Source organism: Poecilia reticulata, chromosome 21, assembly GCF_904066995.2.
Source record: "Poecilia reticulata chromosome 21, P_reticulata-male-v2, whole genome shotgun sequence".
Taxonomy (NCBI): Eukaryota; Metazoa; Chordata; class Actinopteri; order Cyprinodontiformes; family Poeciliidae; genus Poecilia; species Poecilia reticulata.
In genome coordinates this window covers 13,848,302-13,865,199 of record NC_088850.1, presented here as the reverse complement: position 1 = coordinate 13,865,199, position 16,898 = coordinate 13,848,302, and the positions used below count along the sequence as shown (strand labels likewise).

General features: G+C 39.5%; 1 protein-coding gene across 5 annotated transcripts; it reads right to left on the bottom strand.

Moving 5' to 3' along the window:
• Positions 1–2,080: 2,080 nt before the first annotated feature.
• myb (MYB proto-oncogene, transcription factor) lies at positions 2,081–12,084 on the bottom strand. 5 transcript variants are annotated; one of them, XM_081602440.1, is made up of 15 exons: positions 11,662–12,084; positions 9,728–9,845; positions 9,567–9,638; positions 9,028–9,120; positions 8,222–8,442; positions 7,560–7,779; positions 7,372–7,440; positions 6,350–6,454; positions 5,744–5,980; positions 5,137–5,252; positions 4,948–5,050; positions 4,748–4,843; positions 4,358–4,468; positions 4,171–4,254; positions 2,081–3,425 (listed from the first exon to the last, which is right to left on the bottom strand). In XM_081602440.1, exons 1-15 carry the CDS (start codon positions 11,682–11,684, stop codon positions 3,306–3,308), a joined length of 1,788 nt encoding a protein of 595 aa, XP_081458566.1. In that variant the 5' UTR covers positions 11,685–12,084; the 3' UTR covers positions 2,081–3,305. The 5 variants fall into 5 exon arrangements, with proteins under 5 accessions (XP_081458566.1, XP_081458567.1, XP_008396190.1 ...); XM_081602441.1 differs by having other exon boundaries at positions 2,081–3,428; positions 4,370–4,468; XM_008397968.3 differs by having other exon boundaries at positions 2,081–3,431; positions 4,370–4,468; positions 11,662–12,083.
• Between the last annotated feature and the right edge of the window lie 4,814 nt (positions 12,085–16,898).

The window sequence follows — 16,898 nt, the reverse complement described above, 5'->3', positions numbered from 1 at the left end:
AAATTGAACTTTTTTGACCCACATGCAAAACGTTGTGTGGCAGAAAATCTAAAACTCTGAAACATGTTGGTTTGGATATGCTTTCTTTTTCATGAGAGAAAGGAAAGCTGGTCAGACCTGATGTGAAGATAGAGCTAAATACATAAAAATGTTTTGAAGAAAACCGGCTAGACGCTGTGAAAGACATTGGACTGGGACAAAGGTTCACTTTGCAGCAGGACAACACCCATAAACATACAGACAGAGCTAAAATGAAATGGTTGAAAAGATATGCTCAAGAGTTAAGTAGCCCAGCAGGACTTAAGAAAAAAAAAATCTAAATCTGTAGCAATTCTCAAAAAAATGATGTTCAGATTATCTCTAACTAAAGATTGATCTGCTCTGGAGAAAAAAAAAAAAACTAAACAAAAAAAACAATGACGTTTTCAGCCAGACGACCAAAGCAGGCAGAAGCTTTGGCTGCAAAGGTTTTGCAGCTGTAATTTCAGTAAAAAGTAGTTCTTGAAGGTGTTGACTTGAAAGAAACTTACAAAATTGAACAATGATTGAGGTCTCATGAGTGCAAAGGGGACTCTGTGATGGAATCAGTCGTCTTTGTGGTGTTGTCTGCTGGAGCAGGAGCTTATCAACAAAGTAAACAGTTAGATGACTTCATAGGGAAAGCCGGCTCCGTCATAGTATTTATGTTCCTTCAACTCAGTGGAAGTAGTGGGAGAAGGTAGAACTTTAACAAAAGAGGAAGAAAAAAAAAAGGACCATATTTTCCACCCCATCTTTGATACCGCTGTATAACTGGAGGCTCTGAAGTGGCTGACTGCTACATCCTAAATACACAAAATGGCATCATTATAGGTTGTTCCTCCCAGTATCTGGAACCCGGCATAACCATCACAGCTCCCAACTAACCTAATAATGTTTACACCCCTGCTGTTATTTGCACAGGTTTACATATTCTTGGTCATAATCTTGTCTTTGCACAGATATGCAAAAGTATAGTTTGAACATTTTGTATATTATCCTAGTACGCTTCTTAGGGTATGGATGAGCTCTTACCATGTATTTTTGATATTTGATATTACTGTAAGTAAGTTTTGTTGTAATGTGACAAGATTTGGAAAGAGTCAAACGGTAACACTTTTGGAAGATATAGCGTATTTTTTTTGTCGCTGTCCGTTTGCGCTGTTGTTACAGTAAGTTCAATTCTGAATGACAGATAAATGTCAACAATGGTTATTACACTCATGATAAAACAATTTTGTCTGGTGCCTTCCTTAAATATCACGTACAGTTCCTGCCACAAGTGTCCGTCTTCATGAATGTCATTTCTGTTTATGTGTCCCTCCGAGAGTTCAACTCGAGATAGGAATCTATATTTGAGGGCAGTGTGGTGGATCAGGGCGAGGTGGGTGTGCAGATGGCTGGAGGGAGCGCGGAGGGGAGGGGGTGTAAATATAGCTACTGGACTGAGTCAGGGCCCCTTAGGTTGCTAGCCCTCACAGGAAGGACAGTCCCCTCAAGAGACTGAATGTGGAGCTCATAGGTTTGAGCGTGTGTGTTTTATACTTTTTCGCATTTCTTCTGGTCATGGCCGCACGTGTTGGCGGCCTCTACGTGAGGGAGATGAGAATATGCTAAACATCTGCTTTTGCATACACACGCGGTGTCCTCTTATCCTCATTTTTTTTTCTTTAAAAAAAAAAGGCAACGGTTGAGAATATTTGCCTATTTTCTGCTTGATAAACGGTCCAAACTTTTAGTGAACAGTAGAAGGAAGAAAAGTTTTATGATATGCACTACACAGTTTTATGACAACAAACCTTTGTATTGACAAGACCGTATGAGGGGAAAGGGTGGAGAAGGTATTTGAATACTACAAAGCTGGCAGAAATTTGAATACTACAGATCAGGTCGCACTTTGGAAACACAAGATCAGGAATCATTCATTTACTTTAGACAATTACGGGACTTTTACAATATTTCCCAACATATGGAAATATGTTGGGAAATATGTTGAATTGTTTATTTTTATCTTAAGCACTAATGCATAACTTCAAACAAATAACACTCGATAACACAAATATTTAATAAAAACAGCACACTTTATTTGCTTGGCGGTATACAAAAGTATAAAAACATGAAAACTTGGCATCTATAAATGCTTTCATAAAAAAGTCCAAAGCTAGTATCAAAAAAGGCATAAGTATAAAAAAAAAACGTCTGTTTAAGTGTTTGACAAGGGCTACCTTGAATCTCTGAAAGAAAACAAAATGCTGATGAAGTACACTTTACAAAAAAACAATACAAAACTATCAAAAGTTTTCTTTTGAACTGATACAAAAGTTTCAAGAGGGCTTTTGTTTGTAGTAGGATATAAAAACATCAGTGTTTAATTCTTCTGTTTTACAGAAAGTCAAGAGCAGCTTGGTTTTTACTCTTACTCGGTGAAGCTCATTTCAGATTTTGAAATGCATAGTGTAGTCTCTCTTAACCTCTTTCCATAAACATATTCATTTGTTCATACATTTGTCCTAATTTAAAAGCCAGAAATGCATCGTAATTTGAAATGAAAACGTATTTCCTGGTGAAATAAAGATCGCAATGTGGTAATACTACAGCTGGCCAGATTTGAACCATTGTATAAGAACAGACGTAACGGTTCTTAAGCGTTTATGTGACCAAACACTTGAAATTTTCAGCAGACCCACATACCCGTTAGAAAAACGTGAAATAATTTCAAGAGTAAAATTCAGAGGTCAGTTCGGAAATTCTTATTATGCCTTTTGGATATATGATAATGCTAACAGGGCTTAAATACTTAAAATTACAACACTGCTCAATTGGTGGATTGTAAAACAATTACATAGTCATAATCCGGGACAAAAAAAAAAAACAAACAGGAACAAACAAACAAATAAATTAACTTGTTCTTTATATTAATATCAAAAATTTGTAACCAATAATACAGCCCAACGCAAACCTTTTCCCATTTATAATACAACAGTTATAAAAACATAGAGCAGACAAAAAAGGATGGACAATTTTATATATATACATATATTAAAAAAATCTAATTCTACTTAAAAGGCAAAAAAAAAAAACGTGTTTAGTCTTTGGTTGGTTGAAATCCAACAAGTTTGAGTGTAAAAACACAAATGGCGTAAAGGCCTCTCCCAACTGTTGTACCACAACAAATATTTTAAAAAACCTGCGACGCTGAGTCCAGCGCAGGGAGTGTTGACGTTTCCAGATCAGCGTTTTTTTTTTGTTCCCCCCCTCCCCATTTGTATTGCGCCTCTCTCCATTGTCTACATCACCAGTGTCCTCGTGGGGTAAGTGTTGATGTACTTGTGGTTCTGCTCAGAGGCCAGAATGTGTTCCTCCGTTTTCCCACAGGTTGCTGGTTCCCAAGGACTGAGCTGCTGCTGCTGCTGCTGTGGAAGAAAAGGGAAAAAAATGGCACTGGTGAGTATCTTTATAAGAACTCGTATTCATATTTTTTGTGCTTACATTATTTATTATGAATGAGTTAAATGTGTGCATACAGAAGTTATAAAAGTTATAATAGAATAATTTCGTTTTCAGACATTATTCTGTTGTGGTTCAACTGTGAAATGTTTAGAAGAGACTGATTAATAAAACTTCATATGCCCCTTTTTTGTCACAAATAATCAAATTTACAAAATCATCGCATAGACAGAGGTTAAAAAAAAAAAAAGATAGCTTTGTAGGCTGCATGTTAGAGATGCACCGATCAGGCTTTTTCTCCTCAATGCCAATGTTTGTTTTTCTCATCGGTCTTGATAGATTCTAAATTTTATTCTGAACGCTTCAACATATAAAAGAAGAAATATGCTGCGGCTGCTTTGACAGCAGTTCTGTTATCCAACTCAAATACAAAAGGATTATCCCCATCTTTCATTTTCATAAAAGCACTTCAGTAAATATTATTATCTGATGTGTTTGTGAAACTTAAAAGTCAAGGAGTTCTAAGTTTTCATCCACTTAATCAATAGGAAAAATGTTAGAACAAATTTTTCAGAGTGCAGCCAGTGACGTAGACTTGATTTTTATTATTTCATGTTTGTATAGAAACTGCTTTTGTGCATAATAAATTCCCTATTTTATTTAAGAGAGTATCATTTATTTACTAGATGAGCTTAATTTACATACCTGTAGTGGGCTGTTCATGTCTCTGTGAGGAAGATGGTAGGGCTTGTGTCCATCCTCACTTAGTAGTGAGCTGGTAAGTAGATCCTGACAAAAAGTTAAGAAACAAAATCAGTACGAAAATTCTTATGGAGGTTACAGGTAACATTTGAGTAATCAAAGTTGCAAGGTTTCAGTGTCGTAAACTCACATGTGGACTTACAGGTACTTCCTGTGCAGAGGCGTTGGGGGAGAAAAGCTGTGTGTTGAGTTCTTGTCCCTCCCACTGCATGCAGGGGCTCCTCTCACACGGGGACTCCACCTTTGCACCGAAACACATCCATGTCATACAGCGCACATGATCATGCAACCACAAAACAGTGCGACCGACGTATGTGCTGATCACAAATGCTTGCAAGCAAGAAAACAGACTCCATGCAAACTGTTTACACGTATTTGCATTAAAGGCAACAGGAGAAAACCAAAACAACATTCTTAACATGTTTTCAAAACATACACACTTAACCTGCTACTTTTGTCTTTAGTTTATTTATTTTCTGTTGTTGTAGGCGTGTACGTGATCAGGATGTGTGGAAAGTACCTCTTGTTTTATCTTCTTAAGTGGAGGCTGGTCAATGGCGCACTCCATCGGTTCTTGTTTGATAGACTCAACCATTTGCTGCTCCAAAGTTGGACTCTACAAGAAAAAGACCACTATGTCGATTAAATCTTTTCGTTCAAAACTGCTTGTGCGAAAGTACTTAAAGTGACAACGCACACACTGGTTTTATTTTGCCTCACCTGTAGTTTGAGAGATCCATGAAGGCCCAAATTTGATCTGAAAGGAGTGGGTGTACGAGGGTTCGACTCCAGGATCGATCGACGGATGTTTGGAGTTCGGAATCTGAGAAGGAAAACATAAACGGTGCTTGAAAAGAGACGCGTGGTCAAACCTGTACATTAAAACGATGAAAGTTCAACTGCACTTACATTTCATTCTCTTTCTGTGGCCTGATAGAGTGGTCGACGAGAGGTTTGGTGTCTACAGCCATGCTCATTCGTAGACTGTCATCGGAGTGTTCTGGACTCATTGACTGGCTGAGAAACTGTGAAACAGACGAGGGAAAACGAGTTAGTCAAAGTCTTAAAATAGTTTGTCCTTGAGGGTGGAAGGAACTTGAATTAAAAAATGACTGCTAAGGAAAAAAAAAAAAAAGTGGTGACACTACTGGAGGCGGATCAAGGTGAGAAACACTAGATCTAAATGATTTGTGCTATTGTGGGAAGGAGGGTGGTGATTAGACGGATTCTGATCGCTTTCAACTATTTTAACTACCTGCGTGGGAGAAAAGGGCAGATTTTTGACTGGAAAGGACTTTGGAGTTGAGCAGATAACCCTGCCTGTTTTCAGATCCAAGAAGCGACTGGTAGCGCCTTCGCCCTTTAAGGGGAGGCTCTGGAAACAGGGCAGTGAAATATGGGTCAAGACCCGAGACTGAGAAAATCTTCACAGCAAATTGTCACGCCTTGCCTTTCCTATGGAAACAGTTCTATGCAGGAACATGTATGTTTCTTTAATTGTGATGCAGAAACTTACAGAATCAATGACGGATTCCATGAAGTCGGGGATTGCGTTTGTGAATGTCGGGCTGCTGTGATGGCTGCCAGCGGTGCTGCTGGCCCGTGTTGCTGAGGCACTTTCTTCAGGTAGGCAGCTCTGGTCAAGAGGCAGTGCCGGGGCAGCGGTCTGGAAGTGTGATAAAGACGTGGCAGCACCATCCGAGCTGCTGGTCAAAGAGCTCTGGGTGGCCCAAGACGGAAAACTCAAATTCATCTGGAGAAGTGGAAAAAAATAAATAAATAAAATGTGATGTTGAGGGATAAAAAAATGCATGGAAATCAAATGTGAATAAGTGCTTAACAAATAAGGGGAAAAAAAGAGAAGAAGAAAGGGAACTTTAAATTAAAAAGCAACAGAAGTGTTGAGCAGAAGAAGGTTGCACAAGGGGTCACACACACAGTAGAGAAATGGTGATAAGGTCCTGTTTCGTCACTTTTGCAGAAACAGACCCCCCAGATGTTTCCTCCTCCTTATTCACGCAAATACACACGTCCGACCACTGTCCTCAAAGACAGGGTCAAAAATACACACGCATAAATCGTGCTGTCACAATTTCACACCCAGACAGACGTCTTGACTTACTGATAGGGACGGCTGGATTTTCAGCTCATTCTCCGTCGCCATGAGCAGCCGTTCGATCTCTTTTACTCTCTGCTCTTTCTCAGGATCCTCGTCACCATAGTGTCTCTAGAAAGAAGTTGGCATTGGGGGAGCAAATTAGAACATTCCTATATTTCAGACTGCAGTGATAGTAAGCGAACACGCTGGTGGCATGTGTAAGTTACAAATTCCCAGGTCTTTTGCTTATGTGGAAATGTGACAAATACGCATCAGACACAGATGAAGTGCTGCAGATGTTGTTTTTTTTTTTAATGGGACATACACAGCAGCAGGGAGTTAATTTGATATTATTTTCTTCACATTTCAATCAGATGAACAACAAAAACACATTATTAAAACAGTTTTTTATACTGTTAGGTAATATAGCACTATTTTAATGTGAAAAACATGACCTAATTTTACTAGTATAATTGTTGTGTTTAATTGGATTACATGAGACAAAATATTTAGGTGAATATTTTGTGAATTTGGATTCACTTGGGTTCTATAATATCTGATACTATTGAAGTTGACTAGTTTGTCTTGGAGTGTAGATGACCATAAAATAGGGGTTTTATAAATGAAATTAATTGAATCAAATTGAACTAAACTGCAAGAGGACTGGCAGATAAACATGGACTGGTTTAAAGGAGTTAAAGTTTCAAAACGGCTGAATTTTACACCTTATGTGCTTCTAATGAGATGCCTGCAAATGTTCTGGCGTGACTTGTGTTTTCTCCGCAGACTAGAACAGCCATGTTGCTGGGCAATGCCAGTCGACTGGCTGAAAGAAGACTGTTACACTTTTCGGCTATTAAGGCAAACCTTTTACAGATTTAGATGCTTCAAACAATTTCAAAGATTTAATTTTTTTTTTAATCTTTATATAAAATCGTAGATTTTATTTTATACAGGCAACTTAATGAGAAAATGACCACCATATGAGACATGTTGCTTTAAGATATTAATGAAAATTGTTATCATAGGTTGTTTAAAGTTCTTACTTGTATAGCAGCAGTCCCGTGCTGGGGAATGTTCAGGATGTTTAAATGCAGAGCCATCGGGAACGGCAGCTGTTGAATCAAGGAAAGACATTACGTTATTATTTTATTTCAGGATGTCACTTTCGTTTTTTTTTTTGTTTTTTTGGCCGTTTGATATATATTTGCTCCAAGATTTTAAGTTTACTCACTCTGTGTGTTTCAGATATGTAGTTGTAGGTCACAGGAGGCAGCTGTGCATGGCTCGGTGAGTGGTGGGGGAAGCTCATGACGTGATTGGTGGTCTTGATGTAGCCGTGGCTCATGGACAGCGAGGAGTTGCTGTTCTTCGATGTGTTCTGAAGGTAGCCCTCTTGTTCAACCTTTCGCCTCATCGTGGAGTTCCAGTGGTTCTTTATGGCGTTGTCAGTCCTGCAGGTTGCAAGGAAAACACAGATTAAATGAGAGATGTTTTATTCAACACACCCATGACCTACTGAGACCCGTGTCCGAAAGAGTTGTGCTCCAAACATATTATCAACACAGACACATGCGGGCTGACACAGATAAGCAAAGTCTCAGTCAAACACACAAGCCCATGCGTGTAGTTGATAAAGTTATCAGAGCACAGCAATTACAATAATCTTAGAGCTTTCTCTTTATCTGTTGATATTCTTTTCTACACATTTGTTTCAATAAAAGTCAACCTACCCTACAGTCAATGCCTATTTCTCATTTTGCGTTGCCTTCTCAAGTATCCTATTTCGGCCTCCTAACCGCAGCGTTGCGCAGCTAACCAGCAAGGGCTCCGTGATTCATCCAGCTTCTCTTTTTCCTCCCGCTCCCCCAAAGCCTTCTTCGTTCTCCGCCTCACCTGCCAGGAAGCAGCTTGGCGATTTCTGCCCAGCGGTTTCCCAGCTTCTCGTGGGCTTGGTAGATGATTCTGTCCTCCTCCTCGGTCCACGAGGTCTTCTTGACCTCTGGGTTCAGGTGGTTGTGCCAGCGCTCGCGGCACTGCTTGCCGATGCGTCCCTTCAGGTGCTTGGCGATCACCGACCAGCGCTTGGCTCCGTACTTCTGGACCAGCTCGATCACCTTTGGTGTTTGAGGGAGAAAAAAAAAAGAAAGAGTGCAAAGCCAACAAGAGGAGGAGGAACAACGTGAAAAGGAAGTCAATAGTAGAGGATGGGCATGGGGAAAGGGGAAGGATGGAGTAACCACAGGGAACAGAGGGAGAAGTAAAGGTAAAGATATGATAGGCAGAGGGAGGGAGAAAACACAAAAAGGAGAAATTACTTTAACTCTTTGAAAGTAAACAATTCATTGTTTCTATTTAACCAGTGGGGGTGACTGGGAGCACCTGCTGTTGAGCAGTGAGGGATTTTCCAGTGGAACTTTAGCTTGTCTGCTAATCATCACCCTGACAGCATGTGGGTGGATATATAACTCCTTTGATACATGCCACCGATTAAGACCAACCAAGTTATTTGTTGTGTAATAGCACCTTTTAAACGTGCAACAGCAGATGGCTGAATTGCTTCAGAGTAGTTGCTATAATCACTCAGGAACATAAAGTAATTGTTTTTGATTCTTACAGCGCGTTTCCTGTGAGTAAAAAACTGTTCACTTCAAACAGACCTTAATGCTAAATACGTCTCATAAAATGCTGTGTTTTCTTACCCTCTGGTCCTCTTCTTTGGTCCAGGGCCCCTTAATCAGTTCTGGGTTGAGAACCTTCTGCCATCGGTGTTGGCACTGCACATCTGTTCGATTCTGGGAATTTTGGAGAGAAAATGCCATCATCATTTTACTGTTGCAATAGGGTAACTTGCACATGTTAATCAAATCAAGCCGAGTATTGAAGAAAAATGTCGTTTTACCAACACTCAACTAAAATTAGTCAAGAATCATTCTTTTTTTTTTTCCCCCAACAAAAGCTTTAATTTATCCAATTAAAGCCCTAAAATTAGATAAATGGGAGATTGTCGGCATGACCGGATTTTCCTTAGATGTATTGAGGACATAGCACCATGGCCCCTCCCCCACTTGTTGCTGATAACTGGTAACCAGTTAGGTGAAAATCACTGTAGTAATTGTAATACTATTTTTACTCAAGGTTAGGGCCGATCTATGCTGACTCTTCTTATTTAGACGTCTTTTCTTTAAATGTTTTACCTGTGCATGCCCTCTACCGCCCTCCATCCCAATCTATAACTTACAGCTAATAGACTTGCAATTAGTTTCCAATCTTCTGATCCGTGAAGTTCAACCAGTTTCTTCAGCTTCTCATCCTGAATAAAAGGCAAAATATGATTGTCACTGCAATAATCAGACACTAGTTTTGTCTAAAAATAGGAATTTTAAACTTTTTTTTGCATACCTCTTCTCGAGTCCAGCGCGTTTTTCCGAGGTGGCGTTTCCCTACTTTGGCAAGAGTTCCGTCGTAGTCATGTTCGTAAACATCTGTCTCCTCCTCATCTTCCTCACTACTGTAAACACTGTGAATGTACACACAGAAAAAAAAATGTAACCCAGTTTAATCAGTGTAAAAAGCATTCGTGTAAGAAATTAGATTAGGCAAATACTGGAAGAATGAACATGCCTCTCTCTAATCATCACGTTGGAGAGTTAATAAAAAGAAAAAGGAAAACCCAGTCTGTATTCATCAGGTGTCAAAAACAGAGAACCAGTCATTCTTGAAGGTTTGGGTGCAGGCTTTGTGCCAAGACACTCACAAGCAAAGAAAGAAAAAAAAAAGAAAGAGGGAAGAACAGTAAGCTGAAGGGAGGGAGGGAGAAAGGGAGGGAATGAGAAACGGAGAAGGATGAACAGGTTCCAGTGTTTTTGGTTTCCACAGATACTGGGATTGGCATGTGTGATCATCATTTTGTGACCCCAACATGTTCAGACCTGTGCGGCATTGTACATCACAATCTTGCACGCATGCACACACACGCGCGCACACACTCACTCACTCACAAGGAACTGGTTAGCCAATCAGATTGATGAACAGTGTTAACGTGGAAGTCAGGTAGGGTGCTTGGAAAAGAGCAACAGGTGAACAGACATCCCACTGTGTGTGTGTGTGTGTGCGCGAGAGAGAGAGAGAAAGAGAGAGAGGGGGGTATTTATTGTGCATTATCTTCCTCGTTCCACTTCTTTTTTTTCATAATGTATAAGGTGTGACTGAATGCTTGTCAATACAGCATTAACATTATTGAGAAGTACACAAATAAACCCTAAAGATTAACTACAGTTTATGATTTTGTTTGAAGCAATAAATACAAACTTCTGTGTCATTTAAGAGCATTGCATAATAGAGCTAGTTGACAATTCACAATAGAATGAGTAAAGCTGATAAAAAAAAAATCGATCTTTGCAATTCCGTTTAAATTAAACTATGCAGCTTTCACGTTAATATTCTAAACCAAAGAACCTTGTAAAACAGAACAAAAACTCTCCATATGCAAGTGTAACATACGTTAATCAGCATAAATATGTGGGAAAACTCTATACAACTATTCAATTCAATTTATGAAAAATGATTTATCTATAAATAGAATAGGGTAATACGTGAAAAAAAAGTAGCGCAGGTACTGCAGAGGACGCTGTGAAAGCGCAGTTTCCAAAATAGCTGAGTGCGCTCCACACATTCAGAGATGCTGCGTAATACTTGCAAACTGAATCAAACCGGGTTTAGAAATGCCATCTTATGTAGATACTAATGTAATTTACAGAAAGAAAAACATAAAAACGAAAGTAACAGTTTTCGTAAAACCGCTGACCAGTGCCCAGCAGACCGTGAGGCGCTTAACAATGACTGCACTTCAAAACTTTTTCTTTTAATTAAACATGAGATCCGAAAGGGGCTTCTGCCGTTCAAATAATGACATATTGACAAGCAGGCTGTTTTAATTAAGTGTATTAGGCGATTATTCAGCGCAGCTCCACCGGTGTCCACGCACCATCTCGCTCACAGCGTGGCGTTAACTCGCGAGCGTGTGTGTGTGTCACTGACAGCAGTGAGGAGCGCACATGCCAGATGACCACCACCTGTCATTGGCGCGAGCGCGACAACCTCACCATCAACAAATGCCAAGAAAACACAGAGGCTTTCACACATAAGTCGCACAAAAAGCAGATAATTTAGCTTTAAAAAAAAAAAAGCCATGTGAGCGCTGTAGAAAAGATGCCGCTTTAAACGCTCTGGTTTCACACAGAAATAACAGCAATAAATGGAGGAGAACAACTTGCACATAACAAGGAAAATTGTGAGTAGAAGCGAGAGTTCGTAATAGTTTATCTGCTTTTTACCTGTTTTTCGGCCGCCGAGTCATGGTAAAGTGTAGCCAGGGGCTTGCAGCAGGTTGCGCCGAGCGTGTACTTTCGCTATCTACCCCGTGTTTGTTCTCACTGCGATCAGGCAGGCTGACATTAATTTAAACTGCTGCGGACTCGCAGGGGGGCTCCTCCCCTCCCTTTCTCATCCCGGTCAATTTGGCGCTCCTCGGCGCTTTCGCTCCACTGCGCATGTTCACAATGATGTACACTTCACTTGCAGTCAGACTATTTTCCGACTGACTTTAAATACGCATAAGACATACAATTTTATTGTTTTAAAATGTTTATTTGGCTCTAATAAAAATTATATATATCTTCGCAGTTACATTTTGTGTTTTAACTTGTAGTTTTAATGCACGAAAAGTAGATATTTTCATATTTACAAAGTGTTACTGAAGTGCTCATTACGCTACAGCCTTGTTTCAGGCGCTCTCTGTCTTATCATCAGCGCTAAACTTTTTTTGTGCGAATTTACTTGCTTCTTCTTTTCCCGTAAAAAAAAAAAAGAAAAAAAGAGGGGAAAAGAAGTCTTTGGACCAACAAGAATAGGTTTGCACTCCAGGAAAATTAAGTTGAGAGTATTTCCAGCGTTCAGCCACCTGCTCAGCGGAGTGCCCCCGCTGGTGTTGTTGCAGATGTTTTCCTGTGATAAAACTCGCAACAAAACCTTGTCTTATCATGCCGCGACAAAACCCGCCTACACAAACAAAGTTAAAGAAATCCAGTAGCACTAAAACTATTTGTGGAAATTTATTGCTCGTGTAATTCATAGCTCTGGTGCTTTCATGTTCCCTGAGCTATTCCTACAGTTTCTTTTTGAGTTCTTCTTTCTCAAATATTGCATATGACCCATATAACAAAACGGAGCAAGTTCAGCCTGTTTTTCTGCAGCTATTCTCAAGAGGATGAGTAAGAAAATAATGATCTTGCATAACTTGTATTTTTTTCCTCTCTCTCTTTTTTTCCAGAGCAAGGCTCGTTTTTTGTTCTGATTATTTTTGTGTTGTTTTTGAATTCTCCATGTGCCAAAACTGTCCTTACTCAAGCATTCATTGCAGGAAGGAGGGGGCTTAATGCTTTATTTGTATAAATGTGTCTTCTCATTGTATTAGTTCCTCCATACGCGACCGTATTGTCCTGGTCACTTGTAATTACCATCACCCCAGAACAGTCTATTGTCCCAGGATAAACTATTATAATAGGGGGCTGACAATGGGGTACACACATGCACTTGTACATGTTGCCATGGATAGAAAGTCTCACTTTTACGCACAACAACAAACACTGTACTTGTAATAAACTCAGTCAAATTATTACGCCAAGTTATTACTTACAAATTAAAGACATAAAATGTGCTTACTAATCCACAGTTGCTCTCTAAAGGTTTGGCTCAGATTTTTATTTCCAATGATTATCATCACAGATCCATGATGTAATGCATCACTGTTGCCTAGATGCAATCACTTCTAGGTTTCAATTCCTATGCACACCTGTGTGTGCATGCATTACCACCTGTGCCTCGAGGAGGTGGTATTTCTATTGCATTCAAATTCCTTATTAGTAGGTATGTGAGATCGCAATGCAAAATTCCCCACATATAAAATAAAGTGGGTCTGATAAAGTGGTTCAGCATGTAAGGTCAAAATTAGTTAAATCCCACTTTTACCAACTTTTAATCCTGTTTTTAATTGACTCACGTGACTATCTCTATAAATTTGAACAAACCCCCATATTCACATAATACTACCTTTCCCTCGAGGGTAATATTTTCAAACTGCACATAGTTATCTGAAACCAAATTGAGACAAGAGAACGAGGCTATGCAAATTGCTCGTAGTAGGTCAAACAGGAAGCCCTCAGACCCATTGAAGTTTCAGCCTGGGACATTTGCATAGGCGCGATTGGACAGGTTGATGGCAGGCATTATAATGGCTGACCACTTTGCAAAGCCTTGTGTGCACAGGTTGGCTCATTTGAATGATTTTAATGACAACTCCTTGCCTCCGGAGATATCATCCCATCTAGCTTTGAAATCCAGAGCTGGGACAGCAAAACATACTCCTTGTTGGTTGCGTTTATGCCATATGCTTACCTGTATGTGTACGTGAAATAGGGCACTGAAAGAAGGCTCGTTCCAAGTCAAACAGCTGGTAGATGTGATTGTGCGTCGTTGTGAGGTTAAAAAGATCAACTTTCTGTCTGATAAGTGTTAATGAAAGACTACTAATAGATTAGATGTTTATTAGTTCTCAGCAGCTAACATCATCCCCACTATTATTAGGCCAAATAGCTTTTTGCAAAAACATAACGCATACAAATATCATAACTTTAATTGTTTACAGTGCCTTCCAAAAGTGATCATAACCTCCAAATGTTTTCCACATTTTGTTGTTATTGCCACAAAAACTATAATGTACTGTGTCAGGATTTTAGATGACAGACAAGCAAGCCAGTTCAAAAACAGGAAATGAAAGGAGAGAAGTCCACTGTTTTCAAATTTTGTCCCAAAAAAAACCTGAAAACAGCTGTGCGAATTTTGTTGTATTTATCCCACATAAACCTGCTTCCTCTCTGTGCTTATAGTAAAAAAAAATGCAACCCCAAAGCATTATGCTACCACCACCATGTTTTACAATGATGATGGTGTGTTCAGGAAGATATCAAGCGCAAGCATTTTTCATGCAGATCAAAAAGTAGAATTTAGATCTTTACCCATAAAATCACCTTCTTTCATATGTTTGCCATGTTCCATAAATGGCCCGTAGCAAACTGTGAATACTACTTGGCTTTCTTCTTGCAACTCTTTCAAAAACATCAGCCGCTGTGGAGTCCATGACCAAGATTTCTATATAGAGTGTCCTACCTGAGTTGTTACTCTCTGCAGGTTTTTCTGAGATACTATGGCTGGCTAGTTTTCTAATTTACTCCACTTGGCTGGCCAGTCGGTTTAGGTGGGCAGCTATCTCCTGGTAGATTTGCAAAAGTTTCATCTTCTTTCAATGTGTGGCCGTATACCCAGAGCTCCTTTTAATTTTGCAGTATTGTTTTACAACTAACGCTTTAAACTTCTACACAATTTTATTCCTCACCTTTTTGGTGAAGTCTTCACAAAACATGGAAAAGTTGAAAGCTTATGAGGATTCTTTTCAAAGTACATGATTATGCATTTAATTTTATTACTTGCAACCTTGAGTGCCTCATATTTTTTTCCTTCAATGAATAGTTGTCAGAACCTGACTACCAGTAGAGCTTGTTTTGCATTTTCCTTTGGGTGAGTTCCTGTCAAAGACTTCCCATAATGCCTGCTGCCCCTTGCAAATTATGTAAAACATTATCTCATATCCAGTGCTAGCTCTTTAGACAGACTTTACCCCTCACCCACTGCATGCACAGTAGCTTTGTTTTCTGCTAGTGCAACAGGATTAATGCATGATCAAATTTACATGCTGTTGTGGACGGATTTGCATTTTCTTCTGCTTTCACTTGATTCTGTTGATAATAATTGTACCCCTAAAAAAATACCTCTAAAATTCATGGGAAAATAAAATTGTTGGTGTGCCACTTAAACAGCCAGCTTAGAAACGTTTCTACAAGTGAAACAATACACTGGAATATGCCACTGATCCGCTCATTCTTCTAGCAAGCTGTTGTTCCATCTGTTTAATCCAATTCATCATCGCATTATTGTTTTTTTTCAGGAATTCTTCTTCTCCTACCACTGATTCATTGATAAGGCTTTCCCTGAACTCTGTGGCCACGTCTGCAGCACAGATTTGACCAGATACCGTTTCAGAACTGTTCAAAGGGAAACAAATGTTCAGATGAACGTAGGTGTGAAAAATCACACCTCTGCCTCGTTGCAGCGCACGGCGTACAAAATCATTGCATGTTTTCATTTATCGTCCCATAAGAGACTTCAAAGTAATCCCGAAAGCATTTAAATAAAATGGACATATTTTTCATCCTGCCTTGTGCTTTTTGTTGGGTTTTGTTTGCTCAATTGTGATTTTTACAACACAACTTGAGATTAAAGCTACAAACAGCTCTATAAATTCAGTGTTTACATTTTTTTATATATATGGAAATATGTTCCATATCCTATGAAGTTCTCTCTCATGCAGTTGGTGTTTTGAAATGCCCCAGAAACATTTTGCTTATGCACAAGGAAGACTTCTCCCCGTCGTGTCACCTGTGTGACCCTGTAAAGTGAGCAAGGCTGGTGTCTGATTTAATTGTATGCATGTGCTCCATATATGCAAGAGCAGTTGTTTATTTTCACATGTAGATGTGCATCTTCAAAAGAGCAGGAAGTGGAATTTTGAGAGGGGAAACCTCCACCCACCTAGAGGGTGATCACGCACGCGCACATGCTCTCTTAACCAAAGGTGAACTGTGCACAACACATAGTAAACACCTCAGCCAGCGGCCTCTCTTGGTATGAATGATCCTCCTATAATAGTTACCTCCTGGTGAACTAAGTCGGTCAAATGTGCCGTTTGTCAAGCTGCCATCCGAACCTTTCAGACAAAAGCTGTAGATTGTGAGGTTATTCACAGTTATCTCACTAAAAGCCTGCCTTCTTTTCTTTGTGCTCTATTTTTAGTTTAGGGAGACACGCCAAGCTTCATATTCCATGTCACAGTGCAGATGTGCAGGAGCATATCTCACCTGCAGCACTGATCATATCATGTTATTCTATGACGTTTTCTACTTGATTTATCACCACATGTAAGCTACTGCGGATAAATACATTTTAATTTCTCTAATTACACATCCATCTCTGTTCCAATAAATTGTGACTGTAAAATGCTAGAATAGTAGTGAAACAAGTGCATGCAATTATCTTACTATACTATCAGCCCATTTTCTTCCTTTTGTGGTAAGCAGGCTTTATGTTTCTTTTAGTGCAAAGATAGCTGAAAAAAAATGATGTCACTCTGACTTGTTTGTGTACAAGGTGTAGAGTGAGCTCAGATGGGCTGGTCTCTAACCAGAGGGCATAACCTTTGGCAAAATGGTTGAGACATTCACACCCCAAAATCGTAGTGGCTTAATAAGAGTGTTGCATGCAGGTGGTGTTTCTCAACTTGTTTCAGCACTCATGACCTCTTGAACTGGCAGTGTTTCTAGCACCTTGCAAAAGCATTCATACAGATAGAACTTTCTCACATTACAACTATACAATTCAATTCAACTCTATAACAGTTTAA